This window comes from Bos grunniens, chromosome X (genome assembly GCF_055505025.1).
Source record: "Bos grunniens cultivar Pamir isolate PY7600 chromosome X, Bosgru_T2T1.0, whole genome shotgun sequence".
Classification (NCBI taxonomy): Eukaryota; Metazoa; Chordata; class Mammalia; order Artiodactyla; family Bovidae; genus Bos; species Bos grunniens.
Genome location: NC_141194.1, coordinates 87,007,485 through 87,029,570, shown reverse-complemented (window position 1 = coordinate 87,029,570; position 22,086 = coordinate 87,007,485). Strand labels below are relative to the sequence as shown.

Here is a 22,086-nt window from a genome sequence, read left to right as displayed (position 1 = left end):
TTTATGCACAGGCACTTGTCTGACATAAGAAGAGTGGGCAAAAGACCCACTGATCATGTCAGTATTTCCCTCAAATAACAATCAATAACAGTGCTTTGTAGCCAAATTCTTCTCTCTGCTTCACTTTTAAGACCTCTATAACCTAACCCTACTCCAACTTTACATAATCATTTCCTTCTACTCTTGTGCTTTAGCCAGGAATGTCTTCTTCCATTCAGTCATATTCATTCTTGCTAGTGTTGCAGTGTATAACTGTTCATACGGTTCACTACAAAAGGAAATTGACTGAGGGGCCATGTGGGAGTTGAAATCTACACTGCTTTCTGCTCACCAAGGAGTGAGTCATAGCAAGGAGCTCTGACTGCCGGGACGAAAGTGTGCTTTTTTTCAAATTTCCTCAAGGACGCTTCACGTTAATACCTCCTCTATGTTTTTGCTCATGCTCTGATCAGCTTGTCTCTCTGATATTTAGTAGGACTACATTTAAAAAGCAAAGATAGGGATTTTGCTGGTGGCCTAGTGGTTAAGACTCCACACTCTGAATGCATGGGGTACAGGTTCAATCCTTGAGGAACTAAGATCCCATACATTGCACAGTGTGACCAAAATGAAAAAAAATCAAACATAAAATGAACCCTCTTACACTGTTGGTGGGAATGCAAACTAGTACAGCCACTATGGAGAACAGTGTGGAGATTCCTTAAAAAACTGGAAATAGAACTGCCCTATGACCCAACAATCCCACTACTGGGCATACACACCAAGGAAACCAGAATTGAAAGAGACTCATGTAACCCCAATGTTCATCGCAGCACTATTTATAATAGTCAGGACATGGAAGCAACCTAGATGTACATCAGCAGATGAATGGATAAGAAAGCCGTGGTACATATACACAATGGAGTATTACTCAGCCATTAAAAAGAATACATTTGAATCAGTTCTAATGAGGTGGATGAAACTGGAGTGTATTATACAGAGTGAAGTAAGCCAGAAAGAAAAACATCAATACAGTATACTAACGCATATATATGGCGTTTAGAAAGATGGTAACAATAACCGTGTATACGAGACAGCAAAAGAGACACTGATGTATAGAACAGTCTTTTGGACTCTGTGGGAGAGGGAGAGGGTGGGATGATTTGGGAGAATGGCATTGAAACATGTATAATATCATATATGAAACGAGTCGCCAGTCCAGGTTTGATGCAGGATACTGGATGCTTGGGGCTGATGCACTGGGACGACCCAGAGGGATGGTATGGGGAGGGAGGAGGGAGGAGGGTTCAGGATGGGGAACACGTGTATACCTGTGATGGATTCATGTTGATATATGGCAAAACCAATACAATATTGTAAAGTTAAAAAATAAAATAAAATATAAAAAAATGATCCATCCCGATAAATACAAGTATATTTATAGAGTCCTAGAGACAAAAACTTGAAATCTCAGAGATGTCCTGGAAAAATCTAGAATATTTTAAATAAATAAATAAATCTCCACATTTATAATTTATTTTGAGTCCTTCAAGGCCTAGGACAAATTTTGCTTCTGCAAGTTTCCCAAACTACAGTCCTTATTGACCTCTTCCTTCTTTCACCTTCTAGAACACTTCATTCTGATCCATGATGTTTAATGCTGGATTATCCTATAATCCAGTGTTTTAAAATAGTGGTAGTAGTTCAACAGTTCCACATCTGATTTTAATTTCAGTTAAAAATATATGTTAAACTATTTTAAGACTGTAATAAAACACAGCATGTCCCATTCAAATGGGTTCCACACCAAACATTCACACATCAGAAACCACCACTACTTGTGCCGATGCATGCTGCCAAGTTAACAATGTGTATTTAGGTAAGAAAGAGAGAATGAAAGTGAGAGGAGAGGGTAGTATATGTATACCTAGAATATAGATTTTACTGCCTTGTCCTTTTAACTGAAGAGCATCCTGAGTTGACAATCCAAACAATTAAGCAAAAAAAAAACTACTTATTTCAGTACATTAGACTTTTATCCAGGCAGGAATAAACTGGAAACTAAGACTTCCATAGTCTTCAATTTCAGATTTTATATATTTTTTTCATTCTCTTCCTTCTTACTTACTTTACAAATAAATAAATATTAAAAACTTTGACTTATTAGCAAAACACTCAGTTTGGTCTGGCTTTTATGTTGGAGGAGTCATAAAAGATTTTTTGGGGGGAGAAAAGGGTCTACAGCTGTAAATTTTGAAAAGAGCTCTAATCTTTGTCATCATTATCAGCATCTACACCAACATTTTTATCTATGAACATGCTCTAGGTATATAGATGCTGGTAAGTATGCAATTTAATCTTATCGCCAAGGCAAGGACACATAAATCTTATAAATGTCAAGTTGATCCCCATCCTCAAGGGATTTGCTACACTCACAAACAGAATTTAGAGATTCTAGGCATTTCAGATTTTCTCTGCCAACCCTCTTCCCTTCGGGTGAGGGAAAACAGTCACAAAGCTTTACAGAGCAAAGGAGAAATACTGCTTAACTTTGCTTCTGTCCCCTAGAGAAAATCTGTCTCCCAAAGGACTGACTCAGCCTGTTGGCCAGAAATCCCAGACATTTATGGGAAAGCCTGGTCTCTCTGAGGTAAATACAGTTAGAATTTTAGGGCCAGGGAAATTTCCACTAAAGAGTACCAACTCCCCCTCAGTAAGAGCAACCAGATTGAAAGATAATGGTGAACTAGCCCTATTGTTAGACTAAGGGGAACTGGGACTTCAAAGATACCTGAAGAGGTATCTACAGACACAATCTTTAGTGGATATCCTGATCTCTACAGGATGTCACAAAGGTAGGGGAGCAGAGATAGAAGTGGCTTTGGAGAAACTGGAACAAAAATAACAATTCTAATGCTTTTTCTCCCTCTAGGAAGCTTGAAATACAAACTCAACACATAATTAAGCAATTTTCTCTAAAACATCCCCAAATGGGCTCACCACTCATTTTTAGTACAGAGGCAGTCACAGTGAGTGATGGGAACAGAATAACAACAACAGTAACCATTTTACAGCTAATAATACAGCTAGTGATTTGTCCTCAGGCCATAGTTAATGATGGTGTCTGTATCAGCACCGAGAAACATTTGGCTCCAAATATGGAGGTTTCCCAGGTGGCGCTAGTGGTAAATAACCTGCCTGCCAATGCAGGACACATAAGAAATGCAGGTTCAATCCCTGGGTCAGGAAGATCCCCTGGAGGAGGGCATGGCAACCCACTCCAGTATTCTTGCCTGGAGAATACCCATGGACAGAGGAGCCTGGCTGGCTATTGCCCATAGGATTGCACAGAGTTGGATGCAACAAAAGTGACGTAACACACATGCACATGGAGCTCTGTATTTTTTAAACCACACTATCAGGAAATAGACCTCCAGACATAAAACATGGAATCCCCAAAAAGCTGGAGGAAAGACACATACTTCATGGCCTCCCTAAATTTTATTTACTTTTAAAATTAATTTTTATTGTAAGCTAGTTGCTTTACAGGGCTTCCCTTGTGGCTCAGCTGGTAAAGAATTTACCCGCAATGCGGGAGACCTGGGTTCAATCCCTGGGTTGGGAAGATCCCCTGGAGAAGGGAAAGGGTTGCTTTACCATGTAGTGTTAGTTTCTGCTGTACAGTAAAGTGAATCAACTAACATATACACATTGTTGTTGTAATGTAGCTCAATCATGTCCGACTCTTTGGGACTCCATGGACTGTAGCCCACCATGCTCCTCTGTTCATGGAATTTTCAGCAAGAATACTGGAGTGGGTTCCCATTTCCTCCTCCAGGCGATCTTCCCGACCCAGGGATCAAACCCATGTCTCTGGCAGTGGCAGGAAGGTCCTTTATCACTGCGCCACCTGCGAAGCCTGTAATATATTCACATATCCCATCTTTTTTGGATTTCCTTCCCATTTAGATCACCACAGAGCACTGAGTAGAGTTCCCTGAACTATACAGTAGTCACCTCAGTTTTATAAATCTGGAAGGGATAGATATGTGCCACAGGAGTGAGCCCTCTGGGCATAAGGAGGAACAAAGACACAGAGTAGGTGACCAGCAGTAACTTATAATGTCTACTACACTCCATCCGGAGAAATACACCTTGTGTATCCCTGTGCTCATGCTCAGTTGTGTGCAAAGGAAATAAAATAATTATTTTGAAGAGACATATGTTCTCTTATGTTAACAGCAGCAGTTTTCACAATAGCCAAATTGTGCGTATATTTGTTGTTTAGTCACTAAGTCATGCCTGACTCTTTTGAGACCCCATGGACTGTAGCCCGCCAGGCTCTTCTCTCTGTTCATGAGATTCTCCAGGCAAGAATACTGGACTGGGTTGCCATTTCCTTCTCCAGGGGATCTTCCCAACCCAGTGATCAAACCTATGCCTCCTACATTGGCAAGCAGATCCTTTACCACTGAGCCACCAGGGAAGTAGCCCACACCTTTAGTACAGGCATTATATAAATGCTCCAAGGAGTCATGAGACAGTAAGAGTGCAGGACATGTCTGGTCCTTTCTTGTTCCTCCAGCCTCATCTCACATGGTGTTCTGACTCTTTCCCCATGCTTCCCACTCTGTGTTCCAGCCACACTGGCTTGGTACTTGCCATGGTTCTTCAAACACCAAGACAGTCACAGTGTTTAACACATAGAAGGCACTAAATAAATATTTGTTGAAGGAAGGAAAGGGGAAAACAGAGTGGAGACAGAAGGCTAGAAAGAAGGGGGGACTTCTAGAAAATATTCACTAAAGTGGGCCTTAAGGGAAGAATGCTAAGTCCATCTTCAAAGACAGGAGGAAGGAAGGGATGAGAAAAGAAGGGTATTTCAGGCAGAAGGAAGAGTAGGGGTGACTATGCATGGCATGTTGAGCCAACATCAAAACCGTAACACGGTCTAAACATCAGTATGAGGACAATAATAGGAGACAGAGTTAGATGAGTAGGCAGGGCCAGATGCTGATGGGTGTGGGGAGCTCGGGGTGGCATGATCGGATCTGTGTTTTAGAACAGGCCCCTTGCTTGCAGAGAGGGTGGAGATCAGGAGAGAGGGTTGGGAGGCAGGGGAATACTGAAACCAGAAGGACAGTCAGGTCTATTTTGGAGTCTAGATAAGAGATGATAAAATGCCTGAATTAGAGAGACAGCCCAGTAGAGTGGGTTTCAACTCCAAATCTGCCATTTGCTGGATCTTAGATCACAAATCTAGTTAATCTCTCTGAGCTGAGTATTCACCTTATATATTGGGTTGGCCAAAAAGTTTGTTTGGATTTTTATGTATGATGGTATAGAAAAACCCGAGTGAACTCTGTGGCTAACCCAATATTTCTTAAGGTAGTCCTGAGTTGCTAATAAATTAATATTGAGAAAGTGCTAGTAATGACATGTCATTATTAAAGTGGTAGAAGAGGGAAAAGCCCCTTCCCATTGGCACCAGTGGTAAAGAACCCACCTGCCAATGCAGGAGATGTGGAAGAGATGCAGGTTTGAACCCTGGGTGGGGAAGATCTCCTGGAGGAGGGTATGGCAACCCACTCCAGTATTCTTGCCTGGAGAATCCCATGGACAGAGGACCCTCTTCAGCTACAGTCCATGGGGTCGCAGAGTCGGACACGGCTGAAACAACTTAGTACACACAGAGAAGAGGAGAAAAAGAGCTGAGAGGGACAATTGAGAAATATTACCATCTTTAGACAGAAATCTACAAAGTGAGACTCTTATCTGACATTTCCCTTTTTCTCATCTTGTCATGAATCAGTTGTCAAAACTGGGAAACACTTAAAAATTTTTCCTCAGCATTGAAAGAAATAGAAAATACTTGTGGAGAGATAGAGTGAGGATTTAGCACCTTGTGAATGGTATAACTTGCACATAAATTCTCTCTTTTAATCTCTCAACTTTCTAAGACAGAAGGTATTATTATCCCTTTTGTACTGATGAGAAAATTGAGTCTCAGAGAGGTAAAATGAGTTGCCCTAAATCACAGAGGGCAGAGGCAGCATTCAAACATAAGTCTGATTCCAGAGTTCTTTCTCTTAAATATTATCCCACTGAACAAGGTTCTTATTTTTCCATCAGAGCATTGTTATTAGAGTCACCATTCATAATTCTTTAAGATAGACAAGGACAAGGTAGTTGTTGCAGGCCATTAGGAGTAGATCTGTTTACCCACTTGAAAGGCATCTGTCGTTCACTTCCCATATGCTTGGCAGTATCCTGGGCATTATAATTTAAAGAGGGGAACATGACATATAAACATAGGAATTTCACAACTACATGGTAGATGCCACCAAAGGGGCCTAAAGAACTTTGGAAGCACAGGGCAAGGAAGAATAAATTCTTTCTGAAGAGGTCTGGAACTGTTTTACAGAGAAAATGACATTTTTTCTTGGTTTTAAAGGTTGAGCAGGAGTTTACTAGGAAGAGAATGTGTAAATGGTGGAGAAAGCCATTCCATATGGAGACAATGGCATAAGCAAAAGCAATAAAATGTGAAAGAACAAATGTGAAATAAAATGTGAAAGCAAGTGGCTTGCGAATGGAGACAAGTTCAGTCTCAATGAAGTGTAATGTATACTATGAGTTTGAGAAGGAGAGGTGGCAGGAAAAGAACACTTAGACATGAAGCTGGAAAGGTAGTTCGGGCCTGAAAATGAAGGCCTTTAATGTGTCAAGTCAAGGAGTATGTATATTAATCCTGGAAGAAAATAGAAACAAACAAAACTTAAATCTCGAAATAACATAATTGGGTTTGTTGTTAACAAAATAACTCTGGTGGCAGGATAGAGATCAGAATGGAGTCAGGAATAGAAAAACTAGTTACAAGGTTATTTATATATGATGATGAGATTTGGAGCCACTAGGATATGACTAGGAAACTAGATGATGCAGGTTTTTGGTAAAACTAAAGGAACTTGATAGAGATGGAGATAATGAGGGTCGGTGCCTGATTCTATAGTTTCTCACTTGAAACTGGGTGGATTGTGATGACACTGAACAAATACAAAAAAGATAGCTGGTTGGAGTGCCATCATAAGGACTAGAAAATATTTCATTTTTGGATATACTGTGTTTTGGGGTAATACAACACAATTAGAGCTGGCATTGGTTGAGTGCTTATACTAAGCTCTAGGCACCATTTTAAGTGCTTTGTATGTATCCACTAAATGAGATATAGGTACAAGGGCTTAGCTGTTGTTGTTCAGTCACTCAGGCATGTCCGACTCTTTAGCAATCCTATGGACTGCAACCCTCTAGGCTCCTCTGTCCATGGGATTTCCCATGGAAGAATACTGGAGTGGGTTGCCATTTCCTTCTCCAGGGGATCTTCCTGACCTAGGGATCAAGCCTGTGTCTCCTGCATCTCCTGAATTGGCAGGTGAATTCTTTACCATTGAGCCACCAGGGAAGCCCACAGGGACTTAGTAGGTAACTGGAAATAAAAGTTCGGACCTACAAAGAGACACCTGGCCTGAAAATTCAAATTTGATAGTCATCAATGTATAGGAGGCATAGTTAGAACTGTTGGAGCAAGAAGACAGAAAGGATAAAAATACTGAGTAAAACCACCATTTTATGAGCAGGGGGTGATGAAAACTATGAGTTTTGTGATGGCAAAGATCATGCCTGACTTGTTAACCACTGTGTCACCAGAGCATGGTATACTAGTTAGAATACAGTGGCTGCTCAATAAATATATGTTGAATGAATAAAATAAAAATATCAGAGTGAATTTCCTGGTAGTCCAGTGGTTAGGACTCTGTGCTTTCACTGCCAATGGCGAGAGTTTAATCCCTGGTCCTGCAAGCCAGTGGCACAGTGTCCACTTCCTCCCACCAAAAAAACAGAGAAGTGTAATGAGAAACAATGAAGCATCATGACTCAGAAGACAAAAGGGGAAAGGTTGTTTGATTGGAAAATGCCAAGCACTAATTCCACAAGCCAGATAGAATGGGGACTACAGTGAAATCTTTGGGCTAGGCAGTTAGATATTTATTAAAAACTCAAAAGAGGGCAATTTTTGTAGAATAGCCTCATTCCAGACTGCAATAGGCTTAAGGGTAAATGGTTGTTGAAGAAGAGTAGACAGTGACCAGGAATTTGGCAGTAATGTGATTGAGGGGGTTAGAGTTACAGAGGAAAATGAAGCCATAGATTTAAATTTTTTATTTGTTTTTATAATGGAAGAGATTTCAATATTGTTTGTAGAACAAAAAAATTCCTAGGAGAGGGGTAAATTACAGATGGTAAAAAAGTGGATAATTGTTCTCTGTTAATTTCCCCATCACTGTAGTCTCTTGGACATGCTTATTGGTCTGTATTTATATTTAGCTAGACTTTAAAACAAGTTAGAGCCCTATGATATGCCCCACTGGGATATTTGGTCAGCTTAAAAGGACTTCATAGTCCTTTTAAATACAGTCCTTTAATACAGCATGGTGTTTTCCTAATATCTTCTTCTATATGCGTATGTCTTGTCATTTACACAGAATAGGACAAGTCTATACTCCAAGCATGGTGGTGAAATCACAGAATTATGCATAAACAGAAGCAAGCAAAACCCAATATGTATTGATAACTGAGGTCAATCTATTTGTTTCAATATTATATTAATGAATTAATTAGGGGAAGGACACACTTTGCTCCTGCTTGACTATGATCTTATAAAATACAGGGGCATATTTACTAGAAATACCATAATATGCCTAGAGTCTAAAAGGTTGTTGGCACTTGTAGTCAATACAAATGCCCTCACATCTGAAGATGCCTTCATGCTCGTGCTCAGTCATGCAGTCTTTGCAACCCCATGAACTGTAGCCCGCCAGTCTCCTCTGTTCGTGGAATTTTCCTGGCAAAAATATTGGAGTGGGTTTTAATTTCTTACTCCACGGAATCTTCCTGACCCAGGGTCAGTCACAAATTGTTTATTGTAAAAACCAATTCATAACTAGAGAGTTTCTTTTTCAATACCATGAATTACTCTGGCAGTCAAGTGAAGCCTATCTACTGACTCCCTCTCAGAATAATATTCTTAAACATAGTCAATAAAATACATGGGATTACAATAGAAACCAATCATACTGAAACAGAATCAAAATATATAGTGAAACAAATTTGAGATAGATAGTAATATATCTGTTTCTTTAGTTGTTGTTATTCATTCGCTAAGTTGTGTTCAACTCTTGGCGATCTTACGGACTGTAGCCTGCCAGGCTCCTCTGTCCATGGGATTTCCGAGGCAAGAATACTGCAGTGGGTTGCCATTTCCCTCTCCAGGGGATCTTTTCGGCCCAGGAATCAAACCTGGATCTCCTGAATTGGTAGGTGGATTTTTTACCACTGAGCCATCAGGGAAGCCCAGTCTCTTTAGTTACACATTAAGTATCTATTTTCCTCTTTACTCCTATTGGAAATGTTTCTTTTGACCTGTCCATAATGTAACTACATGACCATCTATCGTTACCTATTTATGTAGTCCTTTGATGATTGCTTCAGTTCTGTCTGACTCTCTGCAACCCCATGGACTATAGCCCACCAGGCTCTTCTGTCCATGGGATTCTCCAAGCAAGAATACTGGAGTAGGTTGCCATGTTCTCCTCCAGGGGATCTTCCTGACCCAGGGGTCAAACTTTTATCTCTTATGTCTCCTGCATTGGCAGGCATGTTCTTTACCACTGGTACCACCTAGGAAGCCCCCCCACATAGTGGAATACCAATACCAAATACCAATAACAATACTAAAAAATAAGAGTAAAATACTGATACATGCTACAACATTAATGAATTTTTAAAATATTAATGCTAAGTGAAAAATGCCAAATACAAAAGATTATATATTATATGGTACCGTTTATATGAAATGTCCAGAAAAGACAAATCTATAGAGACAGAGAAGAGATCCATGCTTACCTGGGCTTGCAGGTAGGAGCAGGGATTAATTCAATGGATATGAAGGATCTTATTGGGGGTGATGAAAATGTTCTAAAACTGGATATAGTTATGGTTGTAAAACTTGGCAAATTTACTAAAATTCATTGAATGATATACATAAATGAGTGAATTTATAGTATTTAAATTATATCTCAGTAAATCTGTTTTATAAAACAAAAAGCAAAAGAAATCTGAGAGCCCCAAACAAGGCAAATATTCCTCTTGATCCCTAGTTAGGAAGGGATTTTCTTCATCTGAAAAACCTTAACACTCTATTCATACTTTGATGACTGTGATTATGGCTGAAAATCAAATTGGAAAGGACCAACTTGAGCAAGTTACTACAACTTTAAGAAGTTTGTATTTCAATCAGACTGTGATTTGAACATGGCTAAAGGCGTGGCAACCCACTCCAGTGTTCTTGCCTGGAGAATCCCAGGGACGAGGGAGCCTGGTGGGCTGTCATCTCTGGGGTCGGACAGAGTTGGACACAACTGAAGCGACTTAGCAGCAGCAGCAAAGGTGCTTTACCTGTGCTCTAGGCAGAGTTGATAATAGACAGAGGTGTTTTCTCCCCTTTACCCCTTCGCCACTCAAATAATTCTCCTACTGGGCTTTGACTTATAAATACACTTGGTTGTATTGCAGCGTTTTGTGTAAGCAGATTTGGGGCAAAGTGGGAAGAAAACATAAGTATCCTGACTAATTTGGGATATATTTTAACTCTTAAACATATCAGCCTATGATGAGACATGGAGTTTTTTAGTTTCTTCTCTAACAAGATGCAGATAATAATTTATCAAGTATCCTATCCCAAAGGGCTTCCATGATTTTTCAGTGGTAAAGAATCAGCCAGTGGGTTTGATCCTTGCGTCAGGAAGATACCCTGGAGAAGAAAATGGCAACCTGGTCCAGTATTCTTGCCTGGAAAATCCCATGGACAGAGGAACCTGGCAGGCTACAACCCATGAAGTCATAAAAGAGTCAGACATGACTTAAGACTAAACAATAACTATAACAATCCTATCCTTTAAGGAACATAATGACTACCATTGCCTGAGAAAGTGAACTCATACAGAGTTAGAGACAATTTTTAAATAAATCTTTGTGTGTTGTGCCTTAGGAACTTAATAACCAAAAATGATTATGGATATTTTGAATTTCTATGCTCTATCTCACTCAGATAAATTGTGAAAATATTTCGCATAAATAAAGATCAACACTGTTTTAAATGAAATTTAATGAAAATTCATTATTTAACCCTGGGTTTTAACATTTTGCATTCCATCCCTTTGAAAACACTGCTTAATAAAGTCTGACAAAGAAAGAACTCAAAAGCATCTAAATGGCCCTATCTCCAATGCTCACCAATACTCCATTATAGACAATGTAATTCTCACAGTGAAGAGACTTCCTCATACTGAAGCACAAGATAGTTCTTATCAATCTATTTATGTTCTTTTTCATTAATATAAGTCAGAAAGGTATGGAGAATTCAAATATTTAAAACCATCTGAAAGGTGAAAAACATTATAAACCCAGAGGATGAACTGAAATTGAGAGTAAAATTGACTATTCTCATCCAGCCAATATGGATGAGAATCCAGTACAAAGAGCATAAACAAAGTTCAGGATGGGGAACACATGTATACCCATGGCTGATTCATGTCAATGTATGGCAAAACCACTACAATATTGTAATTAGCCTCCAATTAAAGTAAATAAATTAAAAAAATAAAGAACTTCCCCTTAGAAGAGTCACCTTCTGAGAACTCACCCTGTTAACTCTCCTCTTTCTCTTTGACATTTTTCCAAAAATTAAAAAAAAAAGCTTTACAATGTCAATGATATTATGCAGAAGTAAACAATAGGTCAGTGAAGCAGTTATGAACTTAAAGCAAAATATAAAGTATTGTCAGTGTATCTCAAGGTTTATTTTAGTCTTTCCAGGGTCAGTCACACTGACAGAGCAGGTGACATTGTAAAACAATGGGTCACAGTCTAAAATCCACACACCAAAGTAGTGCTTGAGTTTGGAGACATGCTTTAATATTTCTGAGAAGTGAAGGCAACATCCTCTAGTGACTTTCAAAGATTTCAAGTGATGGGATGCCATCTTTGGATAGTCTCCAACTATATAGAATGATTTGTTAATGTTTTTCCCAAAAGTACACTGAATACCATCAGCCAGAGTCTGAAATAAAGGTTTTGCTGGAGGGTATCCTGCCCATGCATGACATTTTTATAAGTGCCAAGATTCCCAGACAAATTGTTAACTAATCAAAACCTGGCATTTTCAATAAATGTAGTATTGAGCCCCAAGGTAACACATAACTAAACTTGTATACTAGAGGAATCAGAAAAAGAAGAGTGTGGAAACCTAGATCAATACTTCTGCTTACAAAGTATTGAATTCACTTAAAATAAAAGCTGATGTTCTGAGTTAAAGGGTCACAAAATGTTAAGAGTCAAGATTTCTTTAATCATCCTCTTTTCATAAGGGAAGTCATTTCACTTTATTCCAAAATTTTCTTAAAGACATATACCATGACAAGTAAATCATTTTTTCCCATAAAAGTATTAGGGGATTTTATTGGGTTGACTGAAGTATGGCTTTCTAAATAGTATTTTTAAATATTTAAAGTATTAAAAATAGAGTCAATCAGTTAAACTTGTCAAAACTCAGAAGGTAAAGATTTGGAATATATATTTATCTGTCATATATACACACATATATATTTAGAGTACATGTATGACTTTGGCTATTATTAAGAATTTTAAAAAATAGAGCAGTGAAATAGTACTCAATAGTTGAACAACTTCATATTTGAACTCAACAGTTTATTTCTGTGGGCGTAAGTTGCTAGTGAGTCTGGAAAACTGCAGCATCTCTGATTGTTAAGGTCTCGCCACCTTTGGTAACTTATCCGAGTAATTTCATTGGAATTACTCCTTTCTGGGATCCATTAAACTTTTCTTGACCAAATGTCTACAGAAATTCCTTTGCCTGCAGTCCCTGGCCGATTTGATGGATATTATCTAAACAGCCTATGAAATGTTAAGTTTTAGATTTTTTTTTCTTTTAAAACCGCTTTAACTTTTAACTTTCCGATGAGAGAGAAAACCAGTAAAAGGAAACATAGGGCAGAAACTGAACATCATCTAGTAGTATCAGTGCAGTTTAGCTGGTTAAAGAGCCCAGATGTTGTCACCTGGTACTGTCAAATGACTCCAAAGAAAATACTTAAGTTTAACTTCTATAGCATTCGCCGTACTTCCAAGTCCCATTTCTTGTGTACTCCTCCCACTTTCAAACGTGTGTGCCAATTCATGTTCCTGTAGACCAGGGAAAAACACATTTCTTCTGCCTTGTAGATCGATATAGAGAAAGGGATCAGATGTCAGTCATATCAAGTCGTCCAGGAAGACGCTCAGAAATGTATGCCTTTTGTGTCTTTTACTTTTATTTTCTCAACCCCTTACGAAGTTTTGGGACAGAATGATGTCTGAGTCCCAAAGGCATTAGCCTGACACTGTGCTATTCCTCTCTAAGGACCCCACTAACTCCCAAAAGAAGTGAGAGTGATGTGAACTCCGTTTCACAGTGTAGCCCCTTAACACAAACATGAGAGTTGTGATTGTGTTGAAGGATGCCGAGGGGGTCAAAGGAGAAGGAGGGAAGGGGGTCGACAGAAAAGACTCACCGCTCCTGCCAGTTCCTCGGTCAGGCACAAAGTAACCAGAAGCAGCCACAACCTGAAACGGGAGGGAGGGTGAATAACATGGGTTTTCTCCGGGATCCTGTGTCTGTCCATAGACCCCCGACCCCTTTTTGCTGACTACAGCCACTTTTTCTGCAGTGACAGAAGTACAAGTATAGTGCAGGTCCGGCAAAGTAGCCCAAAGTAAGAAAGAGGAGGGGAGCTCGTGATAGCAACAGCTCACCCAGGGTGCATGCTTGCGGCTCCTCCAGAGCTGGGTCCCGGGAGACTGCTAAGCGGTTCCGCGGCCCCGGCTCATCTGGGCTCCGCTGATGCTTGGCGGCTGTTTCCTTATTCAAGAGGATGGAGTAGGGGGGCGGAGTGGCTCACTTTGGAAGAAACTGAACTCGGCTTCTAGATAAAAGGTGCCCCAAAGGGAAACACGATCAGCGGTGCCCGCTACAACTTGCTGCACTCAAGGGATAGTTCCATGCACCAGGAGAGGAAGGAATGGAGGGGAAGGGGGCGGGGCTGTCTGCTGTCAATCATCCCCCTACCTTGGGCAGCCAGTCGTCTTTCCCACTTTCAGGCACCTCCACCCATAACATTCCCACGCATCTCCACAGGCCCACAGACCTATACACTAAGACACTTCCTTAAACCACTAAAAACTGTTACAAATACACAGATTAAGGCATACAATTCCCACAGAGACAAATGGGCCCCAAAGTATCCTTGCACACTTGCTCAAATGCATACCAGTTACTCTACTTGATTGTACACTAAGCTCTTGGGGTGGTGGTGGTAGTGGTGGTTTCTGGAGTTGTAAACCTACCCTTACTTGAGTGGAACCTAAGGATAAGTGGGTGCGCTTGAAACAAGTCCAAAGCCCCGAAAGACTGTAAAGTGGTAAATTCTAGGGTCTAAAATAATAACTGTTCTGAAGAATTCCTCCAAGGAGTTCACATAAAGCATTTTCTGGGCCTGTTGGTGCTTTTAAAAATCTATATATCAGAATTACCAAAGTAACGTTCAAGTCTCATTGTATTTGGGAGACCAATTCAACTTCCATTAACATCATACAAATATTTCCAATTAGGCATTCATGTTAGTGTTAAGGAAAATTGCACTACAGTTATTTAATTCCCTGCCTTACATCTCTCTGAAAAACAACTGCAATGAGTCAATAACTTTTATGTTAGTCAATATAAGATGTAAATATTAATTATGGCATTCAATGTAGCTAAATAAAAAGATATAACTTTATTAAACATCCAACCACATAATTACTAATATCTACTGAGCGCCCTCAAATCTTATATGTATATAACATGCATAAAGTCTTCATATACATATACTTATGTTGATTTTAATTCTTCAGTTGTAAGCATATATTTAATTATATAAATATATTTATATATTTCTCATATTTGCACATTTTCTGTTGTATATAGAAACTCTGTCCTGCGAGCAGGTGGAAAGCAAACAACCCCGGCAGCCCCCAGAGCAGCGACCAAAATTTGTTTCTAATCATTAACAATAAAAAGGAGCGTTTCTCTGAGATCCCTCCACTACAAAAAATAGTCCCAGCTCAGGTCTATTTGCAATTGACTTCGGGGCTCACATCACTGAGAGTGGAACTGGGCAGGGAAAAGGAGTATCAACTTAAGGTGCCACTGAACGAACAGAAAACTTTCCCGGTGGGACTCGGGGTGCGCAGTCAACTGGTCTGGAAGTTTCCCTCCGCCAAATAACTGAGCGTCACTCCCTCGCAGGTTGCTGGTGCAGTGTAAAGCTGTGGCGGAGTGATCCTGAAATTCCCCAGGGCTGGTGGGGAGGGGGCGGTGCGGGGGAAGAGAGGGAGGAAAGTAGATCTGTGGGACTTGCGCGAGGAAAAAGTTTGCAAGTCTGGACAGAAGAGACAAGTGCTCCCGAGAGACCGGCTTTGGGGAGGGGAGGGGGGAGGGAAGACTAGTTGCTGGTGCTTCATTTCCCCCCCCCCTCCACTCTTAAAAAGCTTTTCTCCTCACCCAAGACGACCGGCACAATTGGGACACCCTCGCTGTCCCTCTCCGGCTCTAGCTCTCTCCCTATAAACCCTCAAGATTATGTCAATTGGTCAGAGCCAGCCAGGGATTTCGTGCGGGTGCTGAAGGAGCTGCGGGAGCCGGAGAAGAATGAAACTGCGTGGAGTCAGCCTGGCTGCCGGCTTGTCCTTACTGGCCCTGAGTCTTTGGGGGCAGCCCGCAGAGGCTGCGGTAAGTCCTTCCTTCTACACTCCCCCCAACCCCCCCCCCCCCCCCCCCGCGCCCCGCCACCCCATCACCTCGCTCTCACGCTGAAATCACTTTTTGTCCCTTTTATCTTCCTTTCTCCTGGGCCTTGGCTAGGGGAGTCAGATGTGCCTTCAGTTTAGGAAGAAACATTATTTACAGCGCTAGTAACTCAAGCCTTCTCAAGTCCGAGGGAGAGGTTTAGGTGCTTGCTTTCCTGCGGCTAGTTGCTCTGGGGGCAAGAGCAGAACCTGGGGAGGAGGACGCAAGTTAATAGATCACTAGGCTCTGGTGGATATTTAAAACTTTTCCTCTCTACTCTCCACCCTCGAGGGTTTCCCTACCTGCCGGGTAAGCTTTTCACTAGTTGTGCCCAATCCACACACTCTTTCAACTTTGTCGATAGTTTACTGTTTTGACTTTTCTAAAATCCAGCTTCCACCAAAGTGTTAAGCGCGCCCCTGAAGTTCTTTCCTTTTGCCTTTTCCTTAAGCAACAGGAACCTAACCTCACCTCTAGTCAGTAAAGCCTCTGTAGTCTATTTGACATCTTGTTGCAAATGATCAGGTAACATACCAGGAATGGTTTCAGGCTTCAGGTCTTCTTCATCTCTCTCTCTCTTTTTTTTTTTTTTTTTCTTTTTATAAGTTCTAGGTTTTCGTTCTTTACTTTTTTTGCTTACTAAGTCACCTGAAACAAATCGAGAGTTTGCCCATTACCTATTTAAAGGAAAAGGATTATCTTTTTCAAAGGAGAATGAGTGTTCTGGTTTAAAGGAGAGCGAAGCAGGGAAGTGAAATGACAGAGCAAAAAGTACCATTCAGTTTTAGGAATGTAGAATTAAAATCTTAATTATATCTCCTATAAGGGTGTCTAGGTAGTCCCACCCAGTATCCTTCTGGGGGTGAAAGGCAAATCTAAAGGAATGAATGGCTTTGTCAGAGAAAATGTTCTCTAGCCTAAACTCATCTTCCTTAATTTCACTTAACCTCTAAATAAGAATTAAGTGTGTGACAAATTATTGAAAAGTTATGTTTGAGTGAACATAATGGGTGGTTTTAAAAACACTTTAATATGAGATCATGGCTTAGGCCTTCACATGGTTGAGTGATTGTCAATTCTTTATATGCAACTGCTGTGTTATAGCTTCTATGGGTCCACTTGTGAGTTACCTCTAGCTGTTCTTTATGCTCAGAATGCCTCAGGTTACAGCCTTTCTTCCATCGTCCAGAATGTGTGTATTAAAGGTGTGAAAACTAATCTTTATATTACCTTAACACAACATAATGGCAACTCTCCTAAAAAAAAAAAAAGACCATGTATATCAACTATTTTTAATTCCACTTGCCAGAATTTTTCCTCCATCAAAGTAGACAGATGATTTAAAATTGCTATTATGATGCAGAGCTTCTTAATGGACTAAGGTTTAGCCACGCTGGACGGCTACAGACCCTTGGATAAAACTACAATTGTGTTGTTGAAAGTAGTTAACTTTTAAAAACATCATCTTGGTGCTAGCGGCATTTGGCCTGAGGGCAAAGATTTTGTGGATATTTGATTAAATATTTCTCATTTTTTTCTTTTGATGTTACTATTAATAAATGTGCACCAGATACCAATCATACAGGTATGTACAGCTATACTATACCTCAGTTTATATTAAATCATGTTATGTTAAAAATGAAATTTCTTTTTATGATTGATAAAATTTGGGAGCAAGCTTGTTTTCTTGGACTATTTAATAACTGAGTGTTCATAAAGAAATTACAGTAGATACCAGGCAGTTTTTTTCTCTTTTCTCCTATATGATTTTTATTTTTTTCCTATATAATTTTTAAAGAACATTTTATACTCCATTTCCTTATCATTAGTATATTGTGCCTGTAGTAAAACCAAGCTTGTTTTTTCTGCTTCACACATTAAAATACTAGTTAGATGAATGTTTTAATCATCTCAAAGATATGAATGGTATCTGCTCTCCATACTAGTGCTGGGGATATTGGTGACCTGCAGAGTAAACTGGTTGGTAGTGGGGCCACTTGTTGACTCAAATAGTCTAGTATTGGAACTTTTACACCAGGAAGAGTGTTACTACTTAAATTGCTTTAATTTTTCATAGTTAACTGATTTCATTCTCTCTGAAGTCATGCCAAATTAGAATATCACAAATATGTGGAAAAAATTTTTTTAGGTAGAGAGTTTATCAGGTGGAATAAAATAGCTCATTCCAAAAGATTAGCGATAAGGGAAGAAGGCAAATTTAGTTGGAAAGGTCAAGTCTAGTGATGGAAACAATGTATTTTTATGTTAAAGTATTTATGCTGACTCTACATTAGTAGGATAACACTTAGATTTATGGATACCTTGTTTAAACTTCTACTACTACTATGCAATTGTTAGTAACTTTGTGTGTGTATGGAGTAGATTTCCATCTACTATCTCCCTTGTGACTAGGAACAACAGCTTGTTAAGGGTAGCAGTGTGGTTTGTGGCCATGGAACAATTTTTCCTCTAAAGTGTACTGCTCCATAGGAAGAATTTGTTGACATTGTTATCAAAACTTAACATTTTTGCATGTTTTTTTCACTGTTATTTTATTTTTATATGATATTATACATGTTTTAATGCCATTCTCATTTTTGCATGTTTAATATGTGCCAGGCACTGTGCTAATATGGAAATGTACATTATCATGTTTAATCTTCACAACAGACCAATGAAGTATATACTATTGTTATTCCTACTTTACCAGTCAAGGAACTGCAGATCATAGAGGTTAAGTAATGTGCCCAAATCACATAGTTAGCAAGCTGTGAAGCTGTAAATTTGAATCCTGGCAGTTTGACTCCAAATTCTTTACTCTTAATGACTGTCCTATGCTGCCTCCTTTGTATCTGTAGAGTTGTATTTGCTGTTCAGAGTATTGGGATCTTTACTACTTTTTTTAATTGTAATTTTTATTTTTTATTAAAAATTTTTTAAAATATAAATTTATTAATTATAATTGGAGGTTAATTACTTTACAATATTGTATTTTTTTAATAAAGGGAGACACGGGAAGTGAAATGGAAAATATAATGGGGATTACATCTCTTCCTGCTGATATTAGGAGAAGCATCATGGTATAATGAAAACAGCTCTGGGCCTAGAATAAAAAGTTCAGAGTTTGATCTCTATATGTATGTCTATTTATAGAGAGGTAATTTAAAAGTACTCTAGAAGCAATTGCTTGTTGCAGATTATATGATTATATATAATTGCATATATAGAAAGTTAGATTTATAAAACAAGTGTAATTTGTGGTAGGTGATTATTTTGAAGAAAAACTTGCCTTATACTTTCAATTAGTTTTCATAATAATTTTAAATATACTGAAATTTTCAGTAGCATGTATGTCTGTTGTGATAAAACAGAGTATGTATGTGGTAGCACAGTTTGCTTAAGTCTTGTGCATATATTTATATATTGTATCTATCCTGTGTGTAAAAGTATATAACTTTTTTCCTATGTTTTTACTTGGCTTTTTGAAGTTAGTTTATGCAACACATGAGACTCTATCTTGAGTTAACATTGATAACTTAGTCAAGGTTGTATCTGCCAGGTTTACGCACTGTAAGTTCACCAGTTTTTCCCTTTGTAATTACAAAACAACCAGACTTTGAGACTGTATGGGGCAATATTGTAAGACAGTGTACGTGTCTTGCCTTTCTTTTTTTTAATATAAATTTATTTATTTTAATTGGAGGCTAATTACTTTACAATATTGTATTGGTTTTGCCATACATCAACCCGTGGTGGATTCATGTCTTGCCTTTCATCATAGTTTGATCCACTGTTTTAGCATCTGTTAAGGATTCTAACCTGAGCAATTACTGCTGTGATATTTGCCAAATAGTAATCTTAAGTTTTCAAAATTTTCTGTATTTATTTATTGAATTCTAATGTAGCAAAGAACTTTACGTTCTTTGATATTTGTTTTTATCTATTATTCAGTAATTTGTTCATAGTAATATAGACTATGGATGCTTGTTTTATTCTATGAACTTCAATGAATTATGCTATTTTTACTATTTTTTTTGAAATTACCCTAGATTTGGCCAGTAGATGCCCCTTCCAGTTGGCTCTGGTGTCCTTTCAATGTGTGCCTATCATTTTTTGAGCGCTCTTGTACATTCTGGTAGCACAAGGTATTCCCAACTCAATTTCTACCTCCACTGCCCCAACCCTGGAATGAGCTATTTTTTCCAAGAAGCTCTGATTCTTGGAAGCTCTGTTGATTAATGGTATTTAGAGATCTGGGTATTTGGAAATCTGGGTACTTGGCATGCTCATTGCTACTGGAGTGTCATTGCTTCTACGCCTTCTCAGCAGACAGAACTAGGGAATAGATGTATGTATACATAGTCACATACCCACTTCTGTATTCCTTACAGAACTGTTAATTTGCACTGATACCTCTCATTCCAGTACAAGACCACAGAATAAACATACCTCTTTGATGCTACGTTATCTTACTGCTTTCTGGTACCTCTCCTCAGTCAATCTCTTAAAGACAGTCTTTAAGAGATTGCCGTCTGGAGTCAGATCTAGAATCTGATTGGAGGATGTGTGACCTTTTGACAAGCAGTAACTTCTGAGCTTTAATGTCTTTATTAGCAAAAGGGAGCCAGTGGTACACGAATATCACACCTTGTTTTGAGGATAAAATGAGAGAAGTTATGTAAAGCATTTAAAATAGTGCTTGACATATAGTAAATGCTCAGTAATATTTCAATTAGATTCCATTATTGTCATTACAAACTATTTATTGACTTGCCATTTCTTTTTTAAAAATACTTATTTATTTATTTGGTCACACTCATTGTTTAGTTGCAGCATGTGGGACTTAGTTCCCCAACCAGGGATTGAACCCAGGCCTCCTGCATTGGGAGTTCAAGAGTCTTAACCATTGGCTCATCAGGGAAATCCCATTGGTTCTCCATCTTGATTAGAGTCTTATGGACCCAAATCTTTCCTCAATTTCAGCATAACCCTTACATTCATTCAGCAGATATTTATTCAGCAACTCATAAGTACTTAAGAATTATATTCATGTTTTTCTATTTCTACTCTCATGGATATGTACTATCCACAAAATCATTTTGTGTTAGACACTATAGATTAAATAAGAGACAGTCCCTGCCTTCATGGAGCTTCCATGCTAGTGAGCATATATAAATAGTTTTGTGAAACTTTCCCTTACTATTATGTCAGTTTCTGATTTTACCCTTCTTTGAATGTTTGTCATATTTAGCCTCTGGACTAGTATCTAAATGTATTTCGTCTTACAAACATTTTGTTTCATGGGATTTTGTCTCTTTTGTTAGACGATAGACTTTTTGAAGCAAGAACTGTATACTTGTTCATTCATTCAACTACTTTACATGTTGATTTTGTCTGATGACAAAAATAATACATGCTTAATGTTGGAAATTTGAAAAAGAGAAAATTATAAAGAAGAAAATAAAAATCTCTCCACAGTTCTACCAACAGCACAGAAATAATCTGTATTATTGTTTTGAATGATTTTTCTTTTTAATGTATCTAATATTTTCTTTAAAGAGTAAATTGGTTAAGATTTTTTAAAAGTTGGGATTACTCTGTATACAATTTTATGTTAATGTTTTATTTACTTATCCAGCAGTTTCCCATGTTATTAAAATTCTTAGTTTTAAATTTTTTAAATGATTGCGTACAATTTAATTTATACACACCACAATTAATTTACCTGTTCACTTTTATAGACTGTATTTTTAAATTTCAAGGTTTTAGCCATTGCAAGAAATACTGCCATAAACAATTCCTATTCCATATTTTGTATTATTTTGTTAGTACTGCCTCCTTCATGGGGAATTACTATGTTAGATGTCATCCATATTTTTAAAGTCTTTGGTACTTTCAGTAGACTCTGACATTTAGAAAGGCTATAGCAACAGATAATATGATAGCTAACTTTTTTTAGTGGTTACTATGTTGTACCCAGTTAAGTGGATAATATTCCCATTATACGTAGGAGGAATCTGAGGCTCACAGGGTGGTTAAAAAACTACCAGAGGTCACACAGTAAGTGATTGAGCAGTTTAGCTCTAGAACATGCTCATGAAATTTTA

The 22,086-nt window shown here is 38.6% G+C and overlaps 2 protein-coding genes across 6 annotated transcripts in view; one reads left to right on the top strand and one right to left on the bottom strand.

The window, feature by feature from the left end:
• Positions 1 to 14,207, bottom strand: part of COL4A6 (collagen type IV alpha 6 chain) — a 337,499-nt gene extending 323,292 nt beyond the window's left edge. For both annotated transcript variants that reach the window (XM_086386651.1, XM_086386652.1), the window contains exons 1-2: positions 13,909 to 14,207; positions 13,668 to 13,719 (exon numbers count right to left, since the gene is read on the bottom strand). In XM_086386651.1, the coding sequence (XP_086242777.1) occupies positions 13,668 to 13,719; positions 13,909 to 13,919 (63 nt within the window). In that variant the 5' untranslated portion in view covers positions 13,920 to 14,207. The remainder of the gene's footprint in view (positions 1 to 13,667; positions 13,720 to 13,908) is intronic.
• Positions 14,208 to 15,288: 1,081 nt separating this feature from the next.
• The window catches only part of COL4A5 (collagen type IV alpha 5 chain), a 253,719-nt gene continuing 246,921 nt past the window's right edge, over positions 15,289 to 22,086 (top strand). For 2 of the 4 annotated variants that reach the window (XM_086386655.1, XM_086386656.1), the window contains exon 1: positions 15,425 to 15,922. In XM_086386655.1, coding sequence (XP_086242781.1) covers positions 15,842 to 15,922 — 81 coding nt within the window. In that variant the 5' untranslated portion in view covers positions 15,425 to 15,841. Of the gene's footprint in view, positions 15,923 to 22,086 lie in introns of all 4 variants that reach the window. The other 2 variants (XM_086386653.1, XM_086386654.1) reach the window with 2 other exon arrangements.